Source organism: Aythya marila (assembly GCF_965140915.1).
Source record: "Aythya marila genome assembly, chromosome: 2".
NCBI lineage: Eukaryota > Metazoa > Chordata > Aves > Anseriformes > Anatidae > Aythya > Aythya marila.
Window position 1 is genome coordinate 24,007,499 of NC_139043.1, and position 23,947 is coordinate 24,031,445.

The 23,947-nt window shown below is 36.9% G+C and overlaps 1 protein-coding gene across 6 annotated transcripts in view; it reads left to right on the forward strand.

Annotated features, from left to right (window-relative positions):
• CDK14 (cyclin dependent kinase 14) overlaps positions 1-23,947 on the forward strand; it is a 329,577-nt gene that overhangs the window by 86,583 nt on the left and 219,047 nt on the right. For all 6 annotated transcript variants that reach the window (XR_014317025.1, XM_082754727.1, XM_082754726.1 and 3 more), the window contains 2 exons: positions 7,671-7,765; positions 22,626-22,705. Coding sequence is in view for 5 of the 6 variants with exons in the window: in XM_082754727.1 (XP_082610853.1) it covers positions 7,671-7,765; positions 22,626-22,705 (175 nt within the window). In the remaining variant the exon portion in view is untranslated. The remainder of the gene's footprint in view (positions 1-7,670; positions 7,766-22,625; positions 22,706-23,947) is intronic.

Genomic DNA, 23,947 nt, shown 5'->3' on the forward strand with positions numbered 1-23,947 from the left:
GGGAAAAAAAAAGAAGCCACAATTCAAAAGAACAAACTTATGCCCCTCTTCCCAAAATAACACTTGGTCTGGAAGATGATTTGACCAATTCTCTGAAAATCCTTTTTGAGACCCGTGCTGTTTGGGCATGTAGCCATATTTATTGTTCTCTATTTCAAGGTGAAGTTCTATTGTATTCAGTATACATATTTTATATACTAGAATAATACTTTTGCACAGTGTGTAAATAGAATATTGCAGCTTTTATGAGCTAACCGTCTAGTCAAGATTTAGGTTCGTGCTGGTACACATCAGTTTGTTCTCTGAATGACTTCAGATCCATGGCAATGAATTCAAATATTGTGCTAAGTTATATGTGCTACCTTTCAGCAGTAGAAAAACTAAGTGCAGTGAAATACTAATTATTCTTTTTACCAACAAACATAAATGTAAAAAAAAAAAGTTATAATTGAATATGCAATGCCCTAGTGCACTCTTCTGGGGAGAGCAGCCTCTCCTGTTTTTCTAACTTCTGTTAATTTTTGGTCTGTTAAAAGTAACTTTCCTCCAAATAGAAAGCAAATAGAAGCAAAATCATGAACTGATCCTATTAACTCATTGCACATTGATTACATAAAATATCTCACTTCAAAGAGAAACTAGAGTCAGAGTTTTGTGTAAGCGGGAAGCATCTTTTCTGTCTGCCTAAACACCTGTTGAGGTGTACGGAACCTTTTCCATTTTTAGGAACCCACTAGTTACAAGGGTAGGTGCATACTTCTTGGATAATACTTCTTTTATTAAGGTAAGATATGTTCAGAGCTCTGTGTAAAGAGCTGACTTTTCTTTTGTGGCTAGAGGGAAGCTTCAAGAATCTTAACCTGGGGGATAGTCTTTAACTGTTAAGGCAGATAAAATGTAGCAGTTGGTCCAGCGACTGTGATTTGATAGCCTGCAGAACAAGTAAACACCTTTACAAACAGCACCAAGCCCTTTCACAGAGCTCTGTGGTAGCTGTGGCTCAGATTGCTCATTTATGGCTGCATGATAAAGGGATGGAAAGATGGCAAGATGATGGAATCTGGTAGTGGGAGAGCTCAGGTTAATGCTCAGGTTGGATTCTTGAACATCTCTGTATCCCTTGAACACAACCCTAGACAACAGTCCACCTTTTGCAAAGTTTAAAATGAAGTAAAAGAGTGGGATTGCATTGGACCTGTCCAATTGCATATTGGATCAAACCTTAAGGGCACTCATTACTGTGAAATTTGTGTATGGTTTTGTAAAATGCTTTTACCATTGTGAAAAAGAAGACAAATGTAGATTGGTTTAAAAAAAAGTCTACAGGTTTTGCAATTTAATCTTTTGTGACTCTTAGCCTACCTTTCACTTTCAAGTTATTCTAGCAATGAATATATTTCTTTTCAGTCATAGAACAAAACAGATCTTTAGTTTTGGTTTTTAATAATTTACAAGGGTACTGTGAACATAATATTTTTCCCTTGAGGATGGCTTTATATTGAAGTTTAATATCCCACAGTTTAAAAAAAAAAAAAAAAAAAAAAAAAAAAAGATATTTAAAACTTAAGCTTAGGAGTGTGATGGTTAAGTGTGACATTCACAAGCTGTTTTGCAGTTATGAAAAATGCATGAGAACATAACCCACACAGCTTGTATAAGAATAGTCAGGTGATTTTCAATGTAATTTTCCATTAAAGTTCTCTTTACTATATAGATTTTGAAAAAATCTGAAGACAGGTATTCACATATAGTGTGAGGTCTCTGTAAGATCTTGGGATAGCTCTGTTACCTTCCTATTGTCTGTATCAATGAAATGCTTACTTGAAATGACCTGGTCAGAACAGACTCCTTCCTCTCACATCTTTTTTCTCTGTTATTTTTAATACACTAACGTCACTTTGAAATAGCTTCTTCTATTTCTGTATTCAACATTTTGGCATACTCTTTCTATCTTTGTTACTACAGTCTATATTTCCTTAGCCAGAGAAAAAAAAAATCTAATCTTGGTTGCTGAAAGCTGTCCTACAAAATATACCTACTCCCAGTGCTCAGTAGTGTTGTTAGCCTAATCTTGTGCTGGGAAAAATGTGGGCTACTAATAAGAAAACTATGTGAACAGCAACTATTTTCAGAAAAGGTAAAGCATAAAAGCAAACAAGTAAAACTCAGTCTAGTTCTAGAAGGGAAAGAAGTGCACCATTTTGTGCTCCGGTCCTCCTTGCAGGTGATGTTATCCACTGAAGTCTGTGCTGGCTTCTACAATGACTTGGGACTATTTGTAGTTCTTCAAAGGCTTGAGAGCCTTTACTCCCTTCTGTCTCAATATGTTGCCTATCTTTCCCATTTGGATTCTATAGAAGATTTCTCCCAAGCATGAAGATTCACTTTCCAGTGACTCTCCAGCAGTCCCAGTCTCTCACTGATTGTTTGTCTCCTATTTAACCTTTGCCCATTAAAGTTGACCATGTTGAATCTTGGTCAGATTTACCTGTATCTCTTTCTTTTTTCAGCTTTCAAAGTTTGTTGTTGTTGTCTCCCTCTCTCCCTCCCTTCCTCTTTCTCTCCCTCCCTTTCTTCCTAGTCATGATGCTGAGCAATGGGCAGATTTATGCCTAGGCAGTCTCACTGATGTGCAGTATATACAAATCTGTAGCTGTAGGGAGAAAATCTCTCTTTCGCTTCTACCTCACAATAAAATCACACACAAAAAAGTCATAGAAAAGTTTTGAAAGCTTCAACAAACTGAAAAACAGCACTGTTAGAACAGCCGTGTTCTGCTGGTGTTTTGGAGGGTTAAAAATTACTGATGAGGAGTAAGAAAAAGGAAATAATAATAATGAGGAAAAAAAAAGAATAAAAGCAAATAGTGGCTGAAGTGTTCTAATAGTTGAGCTTCAAAAAGTAGCTTTGAACAAACATTTATCAAAATATGTGCACTCAGCTAAAATTAATACTATTTTCTGTTGAGAAATCTTGTCTGGGTTAAAGTGGAAGACTGCAGCAGTTTTCTAAAATGTAGGAAGACTTCTTGAGAATCTGCTGCTTGTGAGAAATGTCAGTGGCTTATGCAAGCATTGTAAATGTGTTGTGCTCTGGATATGTCTTGCTTGCTATGCGTATTTCAGTCAACCATATCCTGGGCAGAATATGGGGCTCTTGTGACTCAACAAGCACAGATAGATCTCTGTGAACATGTATTCCAATATATTTTATTGGAAGGAATAAAATATTCAGAACAAACAAAAGATGATATTTAGAAGTGAATTCTAAATGTTGGATTGTAATATTACCACAAAAAAGGTACCATTATCTTGCTGTAACAAAGTGTTTTTTTTAAAACAAAAATGGTTGAGAAAGCTAAATATGGAGAAATCTGATTAATAAAGTTCACGGCTGTGAATCTGGAAAATAACCATATGAAACAGGGTGCAATAATTTAATAGGTGGCAATTGTGATCATTTTTAGTAGTCACAGAATTTCAGATTATTTAGATCCATTCTGTAGACCATTATTTAGATCCCTTTAAACTCAACATTTAAGTTTTGGGAAGCTTCATATCTTTGTTTTATGTGAGTCTAACCTGGTGTTATAATCCAGAAATAGAGGTAAGAAATGTCTGAGCTAAGCAAATGCAAGCAATTGTAAGTTTGAATCAATGTGAGGCTTCATTAAAAAAAAAAAAAAAAAAAAGTAAATAAAAATCAAAAAGTCTTTTGGTCCCTCAAAGTATTGTCCTGAATCACTGTGGTAGTATATGGAGATTTTTGATTGTAGAATTAAGTATGGGAATATAGTACAATTCAGAGCAGCTAAGCAACTGCAATGGTCTGCTGATTATTATTATTTTTTTATTTTTTTTAAATAATCCTCTGAAGTGCTTCCCTACAAAAAATACCTTCAAGAACTGTGCATCTTTTAAAATTGCATATTCAAGGAAGAATAATGGCCATTTTCTCAAAGGGAGATTTAATAGCATGAGAGTGTAGACCTGTGAGCAGTCCCATTCAGTGATCCAGCTGGAACAAAGGGATGAGCTCCACTGCTGAGGAGCTGTCACCTAGAGAGGTGAGATCAGCCACATTGTTTTAGTGCATATAGGATGAATAGTAACTACTAGCAGGTTTTTTTTTTTTTTGTTTTTGTTTGTTTGTTTGTTTGTTTTTTCCTTTCCTTTTTTTCTGGTTTGCTCTTTGTTGAATGGGCACCAGAGGATGGATTCAGGCTGCCCATGAGGGCAAGGGGAGCATGGCAGATCAGTCTTGCTGCTGTGACACTGCATACTCTGTGACGCTGCATGGGGTGGCCACAAAGACAAACTGGCCAAAACCAGCACCTTTTTGGGGCAATAAGGAGTGAGCTCTTCCTCCCAGTCCTGCTAAATGCAAGCTTTTATCATTTAGCTTGTTCTTGGTGCGGATGCATCCGCTCCCAGGAGGAGAATGAGTCAAAAGGCATGACCTTAGGTCAGTGCCTCTGGCAGCTGGAATATGGGGATATGAGCCTGAGGTTGTAGGAATAATTACTGCTGATGATTTACTGTGTGGTAATGGATTAAAGGCATCCTGTTTCCTATCAAGATCTTAAGGCATTACAAGTTGTTGTGACCTTTTATATTATGGTTTCCAGTGGTATAAAATTAAAGTAAATCACAGTGTGAAAATAAGAGTGGATGTGAAACATATGTATAAGCCGTGTCCTTTTCCTTCCTCACTAAAGGAGGAAACCAGCACTGAGCTATTCACCATTAACTGCAGCAGCATTGCCACCCTGAACAAAGCTACTCACTGTCTGTTTGCTCACTGCTGCTTGCAATATGGAAAATACTTTGCTATCCCTCCTCATTATATGGGATACATTTAAACATCTTGATACTTCTGTAGTTTCATGATGCTGCATTAGTCCATAATTAGACACTTAAACGAGAAAGTTACTTGAATAAATGTTTTAGTCACCTCTGTTAGTGACATCTGTAACACCACTATGGTAAAAATAATAACAACAACAACAAAATCCACTTGCATTTCTAACCAGGCAGAATGTCTTTTTAAGTGCAGATTGGGAGATGAGCATATTACTCCCTTATCTGTAATGAAGTGGTCCCAATAATGCAAAAGGAAGATCAGAGAGTTCCCATATGGCATATTTTCATCAGTCTATTCATGTTTAGGACTTGGATAACGAAGTAATAGATTGTTCTGTGTATTGGAAGGAGATGAAAAGGCACAATTTTGCAAACATACATGTGTATAGCCTGATATCATTCAATAGAAGGCTGGGATCTTAGTCCCAGAAAACGCACGTATATGCCAAAGTGCCAAAATTATGGCTTAGAACAAATTTTGTAAATTTAGTTGAGTAAAAAGAATATTTGTATTTTCTGGTTCATGGTTAATTGGCAGATTATAGGTCCCAAGTCATCCTACCTGGGATGTTCTTGTCTGTTTATTGGAGCAATTTTTAGGCTCAGATGATTTTAAACTTTTGACCATGGTTTTAAAAGAATTTAATCACAGCTGTGTTCTGCACTGCAAACATGCACTGCATGCTTGTCTCCTTCCAGAAAACTGAAACCTGAGTACTTGTAAATCAGGCGTAAGATCCCAAATGTGAGTCTGTACTGTGTGCAGTGCAGGGCATGGCTTAGAGTCTCCCAGTTGAATTCAACCCTAAACATGCTCAATTTGCTTGGCTGCTTTCATTTGCAGTATTTCAAACAGAGTGATACTGAGTTAGTCCCTGAATCTGAAGTGAGCATCAGTGCTGATTCTCCAGAATTTCTGCCCTGTATTCTTTTGGTTGGTTTGTGTACAGAATGTCTGAGTGCTGCAGTCTAAAATATCTGTAGGTGATACCGGTGGCGGTTGCAGTTCATTTTTTTTACAGTGTCTTTCTGGTCTATGGGGAGAGTAAAAAGCACTTTTCTTCCAGACAACTGGAAAATGTGGACACCTGGGAAAGCAGGATATACTTCAAAATGTCTGCTTAACTCAGATATTTTCCAGGAACTTCATGATATGTTGCGTACAAAAATGCTTATCCTAAACTACTTCAGATTACTTCTTTTTGTAAAAGTGAGGATTAATTCACAGCAAAAATGGCCCTTTAACTGAATTTAAAGTGCTCAGGATTAAAACTTTCAACTAACCTTTTCATTTCTGCTCTACACTGGTGTGGAACCTCAAGTACTGTGTGCAGTTTTGGGTGCCACAATGTAAGAAGGACATAAAACTATTAGAGAGCATCCAAACGAGGGCAATGAAGATAATGAAGGGTCTGGAGGGCAAGACGTATGAGGAGAGGCTGAGGTCCCTGGGTTTGTTCAGCCCAGAGCAGAGCAGGCTGAGTGGAGGCCTCATGGTGGCCTGCAGCTCCCTCACGAGGGGAGCGGAGGGGCAGGCGCTGAGCTCTGCTCCCTGGGGACAGAAACAGGACCTGAGGGAATGGCATGCAGCTGGGACAGACAGGGGGTTAGAAAAAGGTTCTGCACCCAGAGGGTGGTCAGGCACTGGGACAGGCTCCCCAGTGCAGTGGTCATGGCATTGAGCCGGCCAGAGTAGGCAGTAGTATTGACATACATTAAAAAAATATATATATATTTATATATCGTTTATTACTAAAAATGTGTATCATTCTAGTCTGTGTAATTGTAGACCAGGACTTCATTCATGAATGTTGAAATTATAAAAAGCAGATAATATATTGCATCATTTGGAGCAACATTTATTTCATAGAATAAAAATCAGGAAAAATGATTTTATGCAATGTAATTCCTCATAATACATCTTCTCTTTCTCAATTTTTAATATCAGCTTTCCAAATTAATAATTTTCATGTCAGATGAATTTCTATTTTTGCGGCTTGTATGGTGTTCTTTGTGAGACATGCATAGCAGCAGGGCAGGCAGCAGCCTGGCACAGAGGTGGGCTGAGCTGTCTGGCCCTCAGCAAGGCGCTGTGTTCAGCTTGCTTCCATTTTCAACCCTGCATTTAGTCTGCAGATGTTGAGGCTACAGGATTTTATTCCACTGTGCTGCATATACATGTCATTAAAAACATGGTGTGTTTGTATCCACAAGCTGAAGACAGTAAACATAATTCAGAAGCAAGATACTTCCTTTAAATGTGCTATCTTGTAGTATTTTAATGACTCTGAACAGTGGTAGACGTGCAGAAGGCACTGACTACTTATACAATGTTTTTGGGTGGGCTGTAGATTAAAATATATATATTTTACTTAAGAAGCTTGTGTAATCTGATTTTGTAGGGCAGATTGAAACTGTTGCTTAGATCTCTTAACAAAGATGAGCAGGTTTAGCTGCTAATGATCCTTTTCCCTGTACAAAGTGATATATGTGAAAAATGAAACAGAAATCTCCCTTTGATTAAGAACAAAATCCTTTTGATAATTCCAGTGATGTAAGTATATAGTTGATATTGAAAACCACCATCTGGGGTGTTGAATGATGTTTGCTTGAGTAGCCTATTCAGTCATTTTATTAGCTTTGCTATTAATTTTTTTCTTTTATTGTTGGCTGTTAATAACGTGCAGGTCTATGAGTTTTCATTATGGCCTTTGATCTCTGAAGGCTGAATCAAAGCAATTAATGTTGTGGGTGCAATACATTCTGAAAGGTCTCTCTCTTCTTTTTTTTTTTTTTTTTTTTTTTCAGCCTACAAGCCCCAAGTTTGGAAAAGCAGACTCATATGAAAAGCTGGAAAAACTAGGGGAAGGTTCCTATGCTACGGTATACAAAGGGAAAAGCAAGTAAGTGCTGGTTTCTTCTCTCTCTCTCTCTCTCTCTCTCTCTCTCTCTTTGTCTTTCTTTTCCTTCTTTTCTTTCTTTCTGTAAATGAAAGTAAGCAGAAACTACTAAGTGATGTTACTGCACCTTGTGAATGAATGCGCAGTGCTACTGATTTTTGTGTTCTCGAGTGAAAGAGATTGAAACCATATTGCAGAGGTACCATTACTTCAGAACAAGATGAGATTCAATCTTGTTAATCTGATGTTTTCTTTGTACTTTATTGTTCTATTACTTTTTCAATACCTTTATGAAATTAAATGTAAGATACTTAGTTTCTATAGATAAGAGCACAATACACTGTCAAGTAGATTTTTTTAAAGTCCTAAGAGTAATGCTGAATATAAGAAATGAGTTTGTTGGTCTTTTGTTCATCCTTATGAAAAGCTTGAATAAAGTACCATGAAGTGAATGAATGGAATTTTGGACTAATGTAAATTCAGTTTATTTACAAGAGTAGCCTTTGGGAAATAATGTTCAGACACATCTTGCAACCACTCCAGCTCAAAGGAATCTACTCTATATGTGAAAAATATATATTTTCTGCCAATTTAATGTTTTGTTACGACATTTTTTTATCCCTAATGTGCTAAGTACTTTTATATTGTATAAAATAACTTGGTAAAATACATAAAATACACTTCATTAGCTGTTGCTTCAGTTGAGCATTATCTTCTGTCAAGCAGTTTGTCTTATGCTGTAAAGAAGTTCATATATTTAATCAAGTTTTCATAATCAAATTTTCGATAAAAAACAGTTTTGAGAGGGATATTGGGTATATGCAATATCTTTATTTAAAAGTTTGTCTAGTGAATGATGGATGAGGCAACTTTTCATTCTTAGCAGAGTATCATGACAGTATATCTACTAAAACAAGGAAATATATAGAATCACAGAATACTTGAGGTTGGAAGGGACCTCTGGAGATCATTTCGTCCAACCCCCCTGCCAAACAGGATCACCTAGAGCACGTGGCACAGAAATGCATCCAGGCGAGTTTTGAATATCTCCAGAGAAGTAGACTGCACGGCCTCTCTGGGCAACCTGTTCTAGTGCTCTGTCACCCTCACAGTAAAGTACCCCCTCATATTCAGCCAGAACTTCCTGTGTTTCAGTTTGTGCTCATTGTCTCCTGTCCTGCTGGGCACCACTGAAAAGAGTCTGTCCCCATCCTCTTGACACCCTCCCTTCAGATATTTGTACACATCAATAAGATCCCCTCTCAGTCTTCTCTTCTCCAAGCTAAACAGGCCCAGTTCCCTCAGCCTGTCCTTGTACGACAGGTGCTCTAGCCCCCTCTTCCTGATGCAGCCCAAGATACTGTTGGCCTTCGTGGCCACAAAGGCAAACTGCTGGCTCGTGGTCAACCCGTTATCCACCAGGACTCCCAGGTCCTTCTTTGTAGGGCTGCCTTCCGGCAGGTCAGCCCCCAGCTTGTACTGGTGCATGGGGTTATATTCTTCCCTAGGTGAAAAACCTTGCATTTGGCTTTGTTGAACTTCATGAGGTTAATATATTAAGGTGTTAATATTTTCCAGTATCATCAAGTTGTAGGTACTGAATTTTTTTTTCCATTGAATATTTGTAGTAAATCAGAATAAGGGATGTTGTCATCTCTCAGTAGCTTTGAGATTGATAAACATAGTAACAGCTGTTCCTAAAGCACATTCCAAATTCTACATGTAAAAGAAGTATTTACACTTCTGCCATGTTAGTACATGCATTGTATTTCACTGGCAGCATTCTTCAAGAAAATGCAGTTATTTTGTGTTGCTAATGGTTCAGTTATACCTCACTATAAATTCCAGACATAATAAATAAACTTTTTATTGGGGTCTACATAATCAGAGAAAACTGTATAGATTTCATCTTGTGCCTTATCACTAAAATCCTTTTGTAAAATCATAACACCTATTTCTGGTGATAGTTACCTGATATGCCTTGACTTTCAGTAAGATTGAACTAAGGAAACAGGGTTACTAGATGTCTCGTCAATCAGTAGAATTGACCAAAAGTTAAAAGTAAAGCAAAGTACTTCCCTGAAGCTATCTCATTCAGTGGTGATTTGTGCATGTGTTACAAAACATAGATTCGTTAGAAATACTTCATTTGTTTTAATGGAGCTAACTGCAGATCTGTAAGAAATACTTCAATGATTTTAATGGTAGTTGAATAATAAATTGATATTACTGGGTATTCTGCATTGCCCATTATAAATAGCAAGCTCTAAATAAGTGGTGGGAATTATAATAATTATACATAACTTTATTCTGCTGCTTCTTAACATCTTTTGCAAAGTCTTTAAAATTTGTTTTGAAAAAGCTTGTGTAATTAGAGTGTGGATAAGAATGCATTTGCAATAAATATGTTGATCTCTTCTTAAGGTCATGTTCCTTCACCTGCTTAATTTTTTTTTTTTTTTGGTTGGCTTTTTTTTTCCTTCAAGAATTGAATAATTCTCATATTACATAGCACCACACAGACTCAGCACCTCCAGATGAGGCTTTGGTTTCTTGAAGTAAAGAAACAGTTCAATTACTTCAAAGCAGCAAAAGGTAATTCCTTAAGAGTTGAAAAACAGTACAGGGCCTATCTGCTATTTCAAAAGGAGTTGTTGGCCAATGTTCTTCTGTCCCCATAAGAAGATGAGGAATTTCTGCCCTTTATGGTGTTCCTAAAGAAGAGAGAGCATCACTGCTGTGATGTAGTTATGGGGAAAACAAATGGACAGAGGGGCAAATGGATGGGCCAACTTTGGCTCCTGCTGTTTCAGCAGATCCTAATTTTGCTGGTGCTTTTCTGGCAGATTGGCTCTGACTGTTTATAGCTTTGTCTAAAATGATACAGAAATAGATAGAGGAATGTTTTCTAGCACCTGCTGTAGATATACAGGCTAAGACTTTGATACGCATAACGATGTTCCCTTAGCTGTCAGTTCAGTGGGAAATAACATGGGCAAAACAGGTCAAAAGAGGGCTGTTTTAGTTCTGGCGTGGACTGTTTTTGACCACTAAAAAAGCCCTCATGGCATGCCACAGAACACAGAAATATTGTTTATTTGGAGAAGCATGTAGTTATATGCACAAAAAGTGCATTTTTGTCAAAATTTTTAAGAATCCCTAACTCTAGTCTAGTTTAATCTAACCAAGTCTAGTGCTTGGCTTTGTCATTTTGCCAAAATATTTGGGTGGTGTGTCCTTAACTGTAGCGGAAGCTGGAGGATTTAAGACCAGGTAGAGTTGTTTTGAATGATGATTTGTTCTAAAAATTATTGTGCTTAGTATTTATCACCAGGTACATGTTAAAAGTTGTGGGGTTTGGTTTTCTTTTTAATAAATTTCATGAGATGCATAAGCACCAAGGTAATAGAACTGGAGGTAATGTTTCTTAGCTGTAAGAATAAAACATCTTCAAGGTGAAGGACAATACCATTTTGAAGAGTTTAATGGTACAATTTCTGCTAAAGGCATTTTGTGACAACATGAAGTGCTGTATGCAGGTATTTGCTTATTAACACACTGAAAGCTGTAGATAAATATCAAAGTTTGCTTTATAATAGTATCTTGCAACACTATTTTGAGTGTTTTGAGAGCAAACTGGCCAAATTGCATCTGGAAGAGTGCAGTTTGTTGTTTTTGTCTTTTTTGTCTTATTTATGTTATGTTATGTAAGTGTTTAGCTGTTTGTAATATAGACTTTATTTTTCACCTAACTGCTTAGGCACTTTTAGTTATCTTAATATTTGTTAATAGTAAAGACTTATTTCACTTATTGTGAGTGAATCCTGTTTTCCATTATGAGCTGTTCCATGTTTTTATTACAGCTTACTAGAGAGTACTATGCTATAATTTCGAGTTTTCCAAACCCACTTGCTCTTTTAGTTTATATTTCACTTCTACATTCATCTGCTTGAGAATGTTTCATAATGATCCATGATAAGAGTAAATTTGTGTTTGTAGGTTGGTGAGTATATCTTCTGAGCAGTGTGTACACCTCCTAATTCAAGTTTATTCCATTAAACAAAAATTGTCTTTCAGTTCGTGGGCTTCTTGAATCTCTGGAATAAAACCTTCTGTTTACATTGTAACAAGCTGGATCAGGGAGAGAAACAAAAGGAAAACCTGTTCAATTTCAAAATCTACTTTTTACACATTATAGAAATGACTGCTGGCTTTCTCATTAACGTGCCATGTTTTTGTATTTGACGTGCTTAGGCAAGTCACTGAGAATGTCTCCCAGATCCGGCTTGTGTTACTGATCATCGCTATTTTGCATAAAATGGTTCTTGGTAAATGACAGTTTTCATTACCAAAGTCTAAATGAAGAAGACATCAACTAGCTGAAAAAAAAATAAAAAGGAAAGGATACTATCCGAGTACTACAAAGATACTATTGCATACTAAATTCCAGAGCAAATTCAATTTAATTTCAGATTTTACACAGAATTTTAACATGGAGGAGTCTGGGATTTTTTATTTTATTTTATTTTTATTTTTCACAGTTGCTCTCAGATAATTTCTTCTATTTGTTTTTGTTCCATTATCACTGCTTAAGCAAGGTATTTTTTCAACAAATAGATGGGCTGTAAATGCACTGCAACTGTAATTTCTAAGTCCAAGTAGTTGAAAAAGTAGTATATTATTTGCATGCATTCAGCTTTCAGAATCCAAATCCAGAATGATATTTAAATATAAATAACATATAATAAGAGAAGGTAGAGATTAGGAGAGAGGGAAGAATCAGAGATGAGTCCAGGTTTGGGTGTTAGGCATCTCCGTGGATGGTGATGTTTATATATAATGACTGCAAAATCAGGAAGAGCTTTAAGAGGTTTATAGCACTGCATATAGGAGTTGTATTCATTCATTTTACCTTTCCTTTAGCTTTTTAAACTGCTTATCTCTAATCCCCATGATGATATATCACTCGAAACAATTACTTTATCAAAATTTCAGAATTTTCTGTCACCCATTTCTTTTTTGCTACATTTCTGATGGGAATTGGCAAAGTGTTTCAGTGCTGTAGGTCATCTGGGTTTAGCCTCATATTGTCTCTTTTTTTTTTGTGCTGCTTTGAATATTCTCATGAGTGTTCTGAAAGTACAGCGTGTTGTTCTGAAAGGACTTAATGTGTCCTTCAGTGAGCTATTTTATAGCAAAATTCTGAAATAATTAATGTGTGGGATTTCAGCTGTATGGTATCAGTTTCAAGACTAAAACTTGAATAAATGACTCAAAAAGTTGTATCTGAGGAAGTCAATGTGTTCAACTAATGGTATTCCAGGCTGTATTAGGAGGAGTGTTGCCAGCAGGTCGAAGGAGGTGACCCTTCCCCTCTATTCATCCCCAAATATTTCTTAGCCTCATATTGGCTACCTGGTAGAAGAGAGGTACGGAATTAGTGGGGAGAGTCTGGAGAAGGACCACAAAGATGATGAAGGGACTGGAACACCTTTCCTGTGAGGAAAGGCTGAAAGCTCTGGGACTGCTGAGCCTGGAAACGAGAAGGCTGGCGGGAATCTTATCAATGTATAGAAATACCTGAAGGGAGGATGCAAAAAGGACTGAGCCAGGCTCTTTTTGGTCATGCCCAGTGAAAGGTCAAGAGGCAATGGGCACTGAAACAAAAGGGTTTTTGACTGAATATCAGGAAACATTTCTTTATTGTGTGAGTGATGGTGCACTAGCACAGGTTACCCAGAGAGGTTGTCTGGTCTCCCTCTTTGGAGATCTTCAGAAGCCACCTGCATATGGTCCTGGGCATCCTGCTCGAGGTGGTCCTGCTTGAGCCAGGGAGGGTTGGACCAGGTGACTTCCAGAGGTTCCTTCCAACCCCAAGCATTCTGACTCTGTAACTATGTCTTCTTTCAGAGGTTAATAGTAAAGACTATAATAGTAAAGACTAAAGGCTTTCCCTAATTTTGATGCTTATCTTAAATTTGAATCTATGATCCATTGGAAATACAACTTCTATAAAGCCCTCTTTGAATCTCTTCAGTTGAGCAGAAGTTTCCAGAAATAGCATATAGCTCAAAGTCATTTTTAACTGAGCCTGGTTTTATAGGGTTGTTTGCTGAAATCCTGACAATTTTTTTTTTTTTCCTAAATATCTGCATGTGATTTCTTTAATGGAGAATCCTTCAGTCTTTTAAATGATTCTCCCTGCTGATCATAATGATAGAATAAAAACTCCATGATCCTAGCTCACCACTTGAAAAAATGAATAGATACATACCTGCCTACAAATACATAAAATCAGCCATTCCTTTCTTAAAGTAATGTGGACGGTAACTTGCTTTCAGGGGAAGCTTGGCTTTTTTTTAGAACATGGAGCAGAATCAGCAGTACCAAGCCCCTGTCTTCCTATAAAGTGTTTTCTTCTGTCTATCTGAGCATCTGTGGTAGTATCCCAGGAACGTGAAGTGAAGTGGGCTAATTCCTCTTAACGGATGATGGATTTCTCTTTTCGTAGTCAGATTAAATTGATTCCCTGGAGTGTGGAGAAGCAGCAGAGTGAACAGGGTTGTATGACTGAGGAAAGTGAAGCAGTGTTCTCTTAGACTAGGCTTTTTTGTGTGTTGGAGAAATAGCCACACAGCCATTTGTTTTTTGACTGACAGTTGCATCAAGAGGTAGATCTCTTTGAGTTCACTTATTGAACTTCAGATGTGCACAAGATGAGCTTCATTTTCTATGTTCTTTCAGGTTAATTTCTCGCTAGTTACTTTGTTGTATAAAATTACAAATGGCTTCTTATTGCATACATTGGTTGAAATTCAGATCACTAAAGGGATTTCTGCTACTTTTACAGTAAAATTTTGGAGAAATAGACTGAGTAACTTGCTAATGGCACTACAAAAAGATGCAAGTTTTACTCTGCAAATCAAACATTTACTCTGTTTGACTAATGCTGTGAACATGTCATCTCTTTTATTAACATTGACTTAAAAAAATAATAATAATCCTACTGAAGTTGAAAAGTGTTGCAATTTGACTGGGAAGCAAGGAGTGGGTAGTGTTGCAGTCATAATCTCTTTGCCTTGCTTTATATTTTCTTGACTCATTTTCAAGGTTTCACATTATTGTTGAAAGAAAGCTCATCATAACATAAATTTGTATACAACATAAATGCTATGGCTTAACTCTTTATCTCTACATACTCTGTAGGGGGAAACTGCAAAAACATTACTGTATTTGTAAGTAGTTTGCAGAGAACAAATGTTAGAGCAATAGATTCCTTTTGAATTATCATATCATTTCCATTTGTGATGGAACTGAAGAAATTCTGTCTGTATCAACCCATGAATCTTCCTCCTGACATTGACCTTCTTCCTTCTTAAGCATGACTAGAATTGACGTGCCTGAATTTATAGCAATGTTATCTCACTTGATCTGTGACAACTAAATGTTGATGTGAGCCCTGAGAATCCAGGGACAGCAGAGAAGAGACACTCCTAACTGGAGCCCCTTGCAAAGCAGTATGAAGGCCTTCCATACTTGCCCTGGGAACTCTGCACATTGCCCTTAAAGGAAAAAAACTGTGCTTTTTGTGATAATTATGTGTTAGTATGGTTTGTATCCTCTCATCCCACTGTGTTTAATTGCCCTTCCAGCAAAGAATTAAAGCAGATTACTTCAGTTAAAGTGATGTGGTCTGTGACTGCTGCCTGCACAGCATGAATCTGTATTTTGAGAAGCAAGCCGATGGTATATCCACTGCATCTCCCCACTGTGATCTCAATATACCTCTTGCTTACCATCTGCTTTTTAGTGCACTGGAAAGGGGCATTTACTAAGTTGTTTGTGCTCAAAGTATTGCAAAAATGTATAGAACTCTTAACAGAGAGGTCAATCAATAAAATTTTGCCTAAAATCCCTGCTGCAAAATTCCATCATTTCAAACAATTTATCCTATATAAAATGCTTGTCCTAAATTAAATTCTGGTCTCTATTCCTGTTACCTATTAATATGAGAACTGGTCTGATGGGGCATGGAGTAGTATCCTGTCAAAGCTTGTGCTGTCCCCCCGAGTTCAGTTCCACGAAGGCTGTGGAATTGTGAAGTTCTTCATTCAGTCGAGCTGCCCCTGCAATTGCTTGAATTTATATATTTATTTATTTATTTATTTTTCAGGGTGATTCCGATGTGCACCAAAGGATGAATTGAAGCTTTTCAGTTAGCCAGGCCATTTTACATTTATATCCTTCGAAGGCAGTACTTTTTCTTATTCACTCAAAAATCAATAGGGAGTTAGTGATATGAAGTGCAGATCTTAAAGAGAAATATTGCTCAGTAAGACAGTCCTCATACTCTGCACCAGCTGTGGTTTCTATGCAGTATTATTCTTGTGGCAACAGGGAATAGTTGAATGATCAGAGGGAACCACCTGTATTTGTTGTTGCCATGATGCATTGTAGTATGCTTTATGAATATATAGCTGACTGTAATATTTCATATATATGTTTGTGGATGACTGCTCACGAGAAAATGATCACTCAGGGGTTTTGATTTTTATGTTTAGGGTGCTGAGGATGCCTGACAGGGCTAATTGTTATTCTGACTTTATCTTTCTTTTAAGCTGCACTATTTCATTTATTTGTCTTGAAACCTCTATGACTCTCATCATCTTTTCCTTTGTTTTATGTGCAATCTATTGCAAGTGCCATAGGCTTTGGGTAGCCTGAAGAACTTGCTGTTTTGTCTGTCACACTTTTTCTTTTTACTTATTCCCTAAGCATTAGTCTATGTGATGCGATGGATTGTGTTCACATACTTCTTTATATATTTTATGTGCAACAGTCCAGTTCACAGATAATATGTTTTGTGGTTCATGTCATCTTAGCGACTTAAACTTTCTGAACCGTTTCTTTTCTTTCTCGGAAATTGTGTGAAATCAGTGTTCATCTACAAATGAAACTGCTTTCATCTGTGGAGTACCAGATGGCTGGAAAAGGAATATATATTCATGGATTATGAAAATGCACTTTATAGTTACCTACTAGAGCTGCCTGATATGTTTTCTTTGTTTCTTTTTTTTTTTTTTTTTTTTTCTATTAATTTCTTTTTTAAGTTGATAGGTTTTGAAGATTATTGTAGGCTGCTTTTTATTATACATTTTACAGTCAAGACACAGGTTTATAAAGCATGTGAGTGGATGACTTATAAAAATTTCTAGTATTACTAATCCTTCATAAAAACAGTAACTACAAGATGAACTTGATGCAAAGCTAATAACTTGTTGCTGAACTAAAATGCCAAATGGTGGAAAAAAATGTTAAAGCAGTGTAAGTACTAAAATAAGTTATTAAATAATTATTCTGTCTGAAAACATTTTAAAATCATGTAAGCTTAAAGATTCTAACTAGAAGATGAATCATTAACTATGTCAATCACTTACTGAGTGAATTTTTCCACATCTAAAAGAACCTAGGGAGGATTTTCTTTGTAGCTGTACAGATTGAAAAGAACATTATACTATTTGCTTTGACCTGCAAAGTACAAAAGTACAAAGGTAACAAGGCATTATCATCTCTTGTGACAGGTGTGGAAACCAAGGAATGAAAATACATTGTATTACCCATTGACTGCACAGAAAAATGTGGTACAAGAACTAGGATAGAACATAGCTATATTGAATACAAGTGCTAAAAGGTATTGGATAGTAATTTAGCAACACTATCATGTATATTCATGATTGGAATCATAGATTCATGGAATGGTTTGGGTTGGAAGAGACACAGTTCCAACCCCTCTGCCATGGGCAGGGACACCTCCCAGCAGACCAGGTTGCCCAAAGCCCCATCCAGCCTGGCCTTGAACACTGCCAGGGATGGGACATCCACAGCTTCTCTGGGCAGCCTGTGCCAGTGCCTCACCATCCTTGTAGTAAAGGAATGATAGACAAAACACTGAAGAAATTTGTAAACTAAGTGCCATTATGCACCAATATACTTCCTAGTTAGCCATGGGACTCTCTGGAAAGATCGCTGTGACTATATGTATGCAGAATTAGGATAGAGGCTGCTCTACTTACAGTAATACCACTACATTTGTCTTTGAACCTTCTTTACAAGAAAATCAGGTTTTGTGGAGCCCGAAGGGATGTGAGATGCGTTGAGGAGGACCAGGGCTGTACCTGTCTCTCCCTGCTGCCTGTGCTGTGTCATTTTCTTCCAACAGGGATGGAAAAGTGTGGCCCCCATGCTGAGACAAGCATCTGATATTAGTGCTAACTGAGCGATGTAGGTTGGTAGGTAGAGAGAGGGACCTGGAGTAAATTCTCTGATGTCGCACACCAGCTCCTGTCCAAATGAGGACTGTGGTATTGTTTGTGTGAGGTTAATTTGAGTCCCGTGAAGAACTAGATCCCTAGGTTCCAGTGGCAATGCTCATTAATAATTCAAATCCTTCACATCTCTTGGAAATCTTTGATCTCTCTCTCTCTCTCTCTCTCTTTTTTTTTTCCCTAACCCTAATAAATGTCAACAATGTGAAATATCTTTAATCCACTGGTCTCTTTTAAAGGAAAGTAAAATTTGTTTAAAATGGAGCTTTAAAGATGATAAAAGTCAGAAAGATAAATCGATGAGCCAGGTTATTCCCTTGAGTATTACACAATAGAACTCTAGCAGGGCTGTAAATGTTTTTGTAAATTCCAACTGTAAGGGATTTTCAGTAATAGAAATATAGTCCATGTTTACATTGAACAGTGTCCATGTTTACATTGAACATGTTTACATCGAACCTACAGTGGCTTTGCTTCTGTCAGGTTTCTTTCAAAGAAAAATTCTGGCAGAGCTTGGTTTCATTAGGTGATCATGGTCTGATGTGGGTTTCAGACACGCATTTCTGACCTTAATATCACTACAGAGTATGTCTAATTAGGTATTTTCTGAATTTAATCATCACACCGAGCCTTTCGTGTAAATAAATATTTAGCAATTTAGAGTTGCTTTCCTTCATAAAAATTAATTCCTTGAAATAAGCATCGAAAACATGAGCATCATACCAGTACTGCCTACTGATTTTTCTTTGCCGAAGTGTTCCCAAGCTTAGCACTTGCTAGAGTTATGAACTAAGCCTCAACTCCAGCCAGTGGTAAAACTCTGTGTTAAATAAACAGATTGAAATCAGTGGCAGATTTTATGTTAATTGAATCTTTTAAATGTGTTATATTTAGAACATTTATTGCATCTAAATATAACTGAAGAACTTGTGAAAATAGTGTTATTGTACTCTTTTGTTTTCTGTGTGGCTTCATCAGCATTATCCCCAGTAAAGCCCATTAAGTCATCAGTTACTTTATATTCATCACTATTATTTGTTCTTAATGATGTATTAAAGCACTAAATCATTTATAATCTTTTATGCTTTCTCATAAATGGTCATTTTTATCAATGTATTTATTTTGGTAATACTGATATAAGCTGTTATAGAAAAGGCTGAATGACACATTATATCAGAATTTTTTGTAACATCTGGCTCATTTGTATTTTTTATAACATACAGACTTTTACCATATGCCACATGAAAGTATTTGGACTCATTTTTCTTCTGTCTACGTTGCTTGTAAAATCTGAAATATATTAGAAGAGATTATATAACATTAAAATGCTGAATTTCCATAAATATGAAAACTATCCACCAGCTGCTGGTGATTTAGAGTTATGTTGCTTTGTGTGATCATTAGAGGGGCTTCAGGACTTTTGTCCTTCTGGAGATTTTTGGATAAACGAGAAAGAGAAGTGCTAGTTTCAGAAGGAGGAAGGCTTGTAAGTTAGAAAATAGGAACTTTATAATTAATATTTTTCATTAGTAGAAATCAATGGGACAGCTAACAGGATGAAGAAGATAAGTGAAATCCTTGGCCATGTTTAGTGTATTGTTATGAGATGCTGTGAAGTTGTTTACTTTCGGCAGTGAGCAGGAGAAGTGGTTTAATGGATCCTCGGTGTTGAAAGATGCAGCAGCATTGGCTTTTCTCTGTCTAAAATGCTCTCTGCCTATCATTTTTTTCTTATATTTGAAAATAATAAAAATACTGAGCATGCTTTGAAAGTTGTGGAAGACATGTGAAGTAATATCTGGGGGGAGTTCTGCTAATCTAATCACTACTGAAGTCTCCAAAGTCAAATTCTGATGGCTTGCAGAAGTAGTTTACTCTGTCTCTCTTTTTTTTTTTTTTTTTTTTTTTCAGTGTTGTTTCTAAGGAAATTACCACATTATTTTGGCAAGTCATTACAACATTCAGGGCATAATTTCATTTTATAGCTGACTTGATCCCATGGTGAGCTGCTCCTCAAAGAGGTGGTCCTGATTCTTCTTGTATATTTTCTAGTGTTTTTCCCTTTTTAAAATACAAAAAATGCATTTTTCATTTCTTATTTTTTTTTAAGGGTCTGTCTTCTCCTTTATAACTTCCCCAACTGTCTTGCTGTATGGTCAGTCAAGCATGAGAGTTGATACAAGACAGCGGCAGGAGTGTATGGCAGGGATTTAGCAAGAGAAAAGCTCTACCCAGAGGTAGCTATTAGCTCTTCTCTGCAGTATCATCTAACTGCATCCTGAGATTGCATCAGTGGGAGAATAGCTAAAGGATGTGAATGTACACACCTATCTCTTTTAATTGATAATACTTTGTCAATTCTCATCTCTCCAGGTACACTTAAAAATTGTCCTATTCTTAGAAAATGAGCTGAAGAAAAAAGAAGTTTTAATGACTGAATAGGAAATGATAATAAGGGACACTATTTTTTTCCTGGAAGTTGTAGATTGGTATTTTGGATATTAAAAATACTAAAAGGGAAGAAGCAATCCCAGAGGAACACTGCTTAAGATTAGCTCAGTTATATTAATAGTGTTAAAAGTTGCCTTAATATCTGTCAAGATGATGATAGGTAACAGTGACAAAGTGGCAGCAATAACTGAATAGCAGAGCCCACCTACCATGTTTAAGAGTACAGTGTAATTGTGAATCCATCAAAGCGAGTTCCATATTATTGCTGTTTGTGTTATTTATTACTATTAGTGAATCAATGAAATGCAGAAATTCGGAATAAAAAAACATAATCTGCACAAAAATAGGTGCTACTTTTTAATCTCTCTGGTAAAAACGTGGCATCCACATTCCTTAGCACCTCAGTGATCTGCTTTTTCCATTTTCTTCTGCATTGCCTTTGCTGAATAGAGTATCCATCCTGTTCCTGATGTGCGGAATGAACTTGCTTTTCTTATTTAAATTCCTCCTGCACAGTTATTTCATCTATTGTAAAATAATCAAATTATCCAGGTGTCTAACTTACTTATATGTATGTGATAGGTGGGGAGGTGTATTGACAGAGGAATTGAAAACTACACATGTATATGAACCATGTCTGTCATCAATCTTTCTACTTCTACCTTTATTATGGTTTATTCTTCTGTCTGTGTATGACATATGAAGTTACATGAGGCAAGAGGTATCTTTTTCTGATAATCATAAGGAGAAATCCAGATAATGTGGTAGGGCTAAGCTGATAATTATCTTTCAACAATGAGTAGTGGCTTGAGACTTGAACTGATGCCAGTATTTTGAATAGTTGGAAGGTGACAAGTAAAATGTCTTTTGATAATCAGGGCTTCTGAAGTTGTTCAGAATCATTGTGCAATGCACTGTATAGGTCTAATGAGAATCTGGCAATAGTAAAAGTTAATCAGAAGAAATAATACAGTAGCTGTCATGTCACTGAAGTCATGTAACTGCAAAAATTAGAAGCTTGAGGGAGGAGATGAATTCAGAGTTGGTGGGTATCCATGTCATCTTGCTTAGAAAAATGAATACATCTTCTAGGGTCCAGTGCAATAGGAAACTGCTTCCATGACTGCAGGAGTGTGAAAGCTCCAGTGCTTCCTTGGGTCTTGTGCCTGTAAAAGCTAGTTTTGCTTTTATAGAAAGAAATCAAAATATTGCTAGTATTTATTTGGTAACTTTTTGGTAACTTACCCTCACAATTGCTTGTCATAGCTTGGGAGTCTGTTAAAGCTTCAGAGGTATGAGCTTCTTCTTGAGGATTTTAAAATCTGATTCAGTTTTTGTGAGATTTAATTTGGCTAAAGTGGACCAACTGGATTTTTAAGGCTTTGAATGGGATTAATGTGTAGTGAAATTTTGAATTCTAGAAGTGAAATCAGCCAAAGAGATTTTAGAATAAAGTAACTTCTGTTGTGAAGTTTTGTCCCTTGGAGCACCAAATATTTTTAAGGGTATAAAAGAGATTCTTTATAATCTAAAATTAGTCTGGGTCATGTAGTCAAGAATGTACCTCAGGAACAATTGTGCCCTGAAGGGAAATGACCTAGAGTGACCTAAAAAATATTTCCCATCTCAAACTTCCATAGCTTTTGGAGGGTAATAATTATGGGTGTGATGCAGTGGGAAGAAGGCAATCAATATAAATATGGATTTACTGCAAGTTGAATGATTGATTAAAATCATATGCCTTTTTGTTTGAGGGATTTGGTCAAATACAGGACAGATGCATTAAAACCAGATTCTGCAATGTGATACTTCTTAACAAAGCTTCAGTTTAGTGCTGTGATAGAAAGGAAACAGACTGACTCACAGAAAACTGAGATCATTTCTTGAATTACATATGGGTGTGAAAATATAAAGTTGACATTATGGAAGCTATGAAGTGTTTCTTACAGTGCTATAGATGAATCACTGGTATTGACAGGAAGAAATTGAATAAGTACATGATGGGAAACAAGTTTTATTAGGAGAAATACTGTTCCTGCTTTAATTTTGTTTTTTATCTTTCCTTCCCTTCCCCTTTTCCCTTTCAGGGTAAATGGAAAACTGGTGGCACTGAAGGTGATTAGATTACAAGAAGAGGAAGGAACCCCATTTACAGCTATCAGGGAAGGTATGCACAGACATTTAATGAGTATACAAATTATTATTATTATTATTTTTAAATTATGTTGCACTTCTTATTTCAGTGCAATGCTGTAGTGAATAGCTTGAGAATTCAAATTATATGATCGTGTTCTCTGTAGGGAGAAACTGGTTCTTCAAAAACAAAGCCTCTAGTGTAGGAGTTGTTAAATAATGCAGCTCTGCCTCTGCTTTGGCTTGCCTTAGATTTACTATGTAAGTGAATACTTAAGAGCTCACTCATGTTTAAGGTGGGTGTGAGAAGTCCCTCTGGAAGATGAAGAAACTGTGTAAGTAATGCTTCTTGCTTGGGGGCAGCACCTTAAAATGAAGGTAGATGTAATTTGTCATATACATGCAGCATGAAGAGAAGAAAAGCTTTTCTTGATGAACGCAATCAGAAGATCAGGGCACACAAAATAAAAGCATCATAAAAGCTGTGTAGGGTTTGGACTAGCTTTAGTATGTTTTCCCTTCCCCATGGGTTTGGGAATAACTCTTCTCTAGCTCACTCTGAGATGTCTGTCATGCTTTCTGCTCTGCTCCCTTTATCCTTCCTTGTCAGCCTCTTTCATGCTCCCTGGTGACAGCTGCTTTATCTGAGCTGGGCGGTCTCAAGCTCCTTTGCAGAAATTGTTCTGTGTGCCTTCTCTGTGTGAGCCTTCTCTGTAGGATGGCACTAAAATGAGCTTTGGTAGAGAAATAGTAAATAAATTGCCATCACAGAGCTGACTCAAACTCAGTTAAAATTGATAGTGAACTGAAGATATGAGACTGTTGTGGCTTTTGAGATGTCATTGAAAATTGTGTTGACTGTCTCAGCATCATTCCCGAAGCAGGAGGAGCCATTGACATCCCAGAATCTCAGTTTCCATAGGGTCCAAAGAGCAGATCCTGTGTGTGAAGGGTGTGGTTTCATGGCCATGTCAGCCAAAGTCCCAGCAGATGCAGCCTTGTTATCCTTTGCTTCTGCCCTCAGGCACATTTGGCACCATCTGCATGCCAGCAGCAGTGTTCCCGTCTGCTCGTGCAGTGAGCCAGCCTGGCACTGGACTGGGAAAACATCTTGGTTTAGTGGGACTGACATCCTGAAGTTAGAAACTTGTAAAATACTGTGGATGATTACCTTTTTGAGATTTAGCTACATTTTACATTTTAAAGGCAGTTTCCTCACAATGGAAGAAAAACCGTGGGTGGCTAATATATAAAGGAATTTCATCAGTTTTTGTGT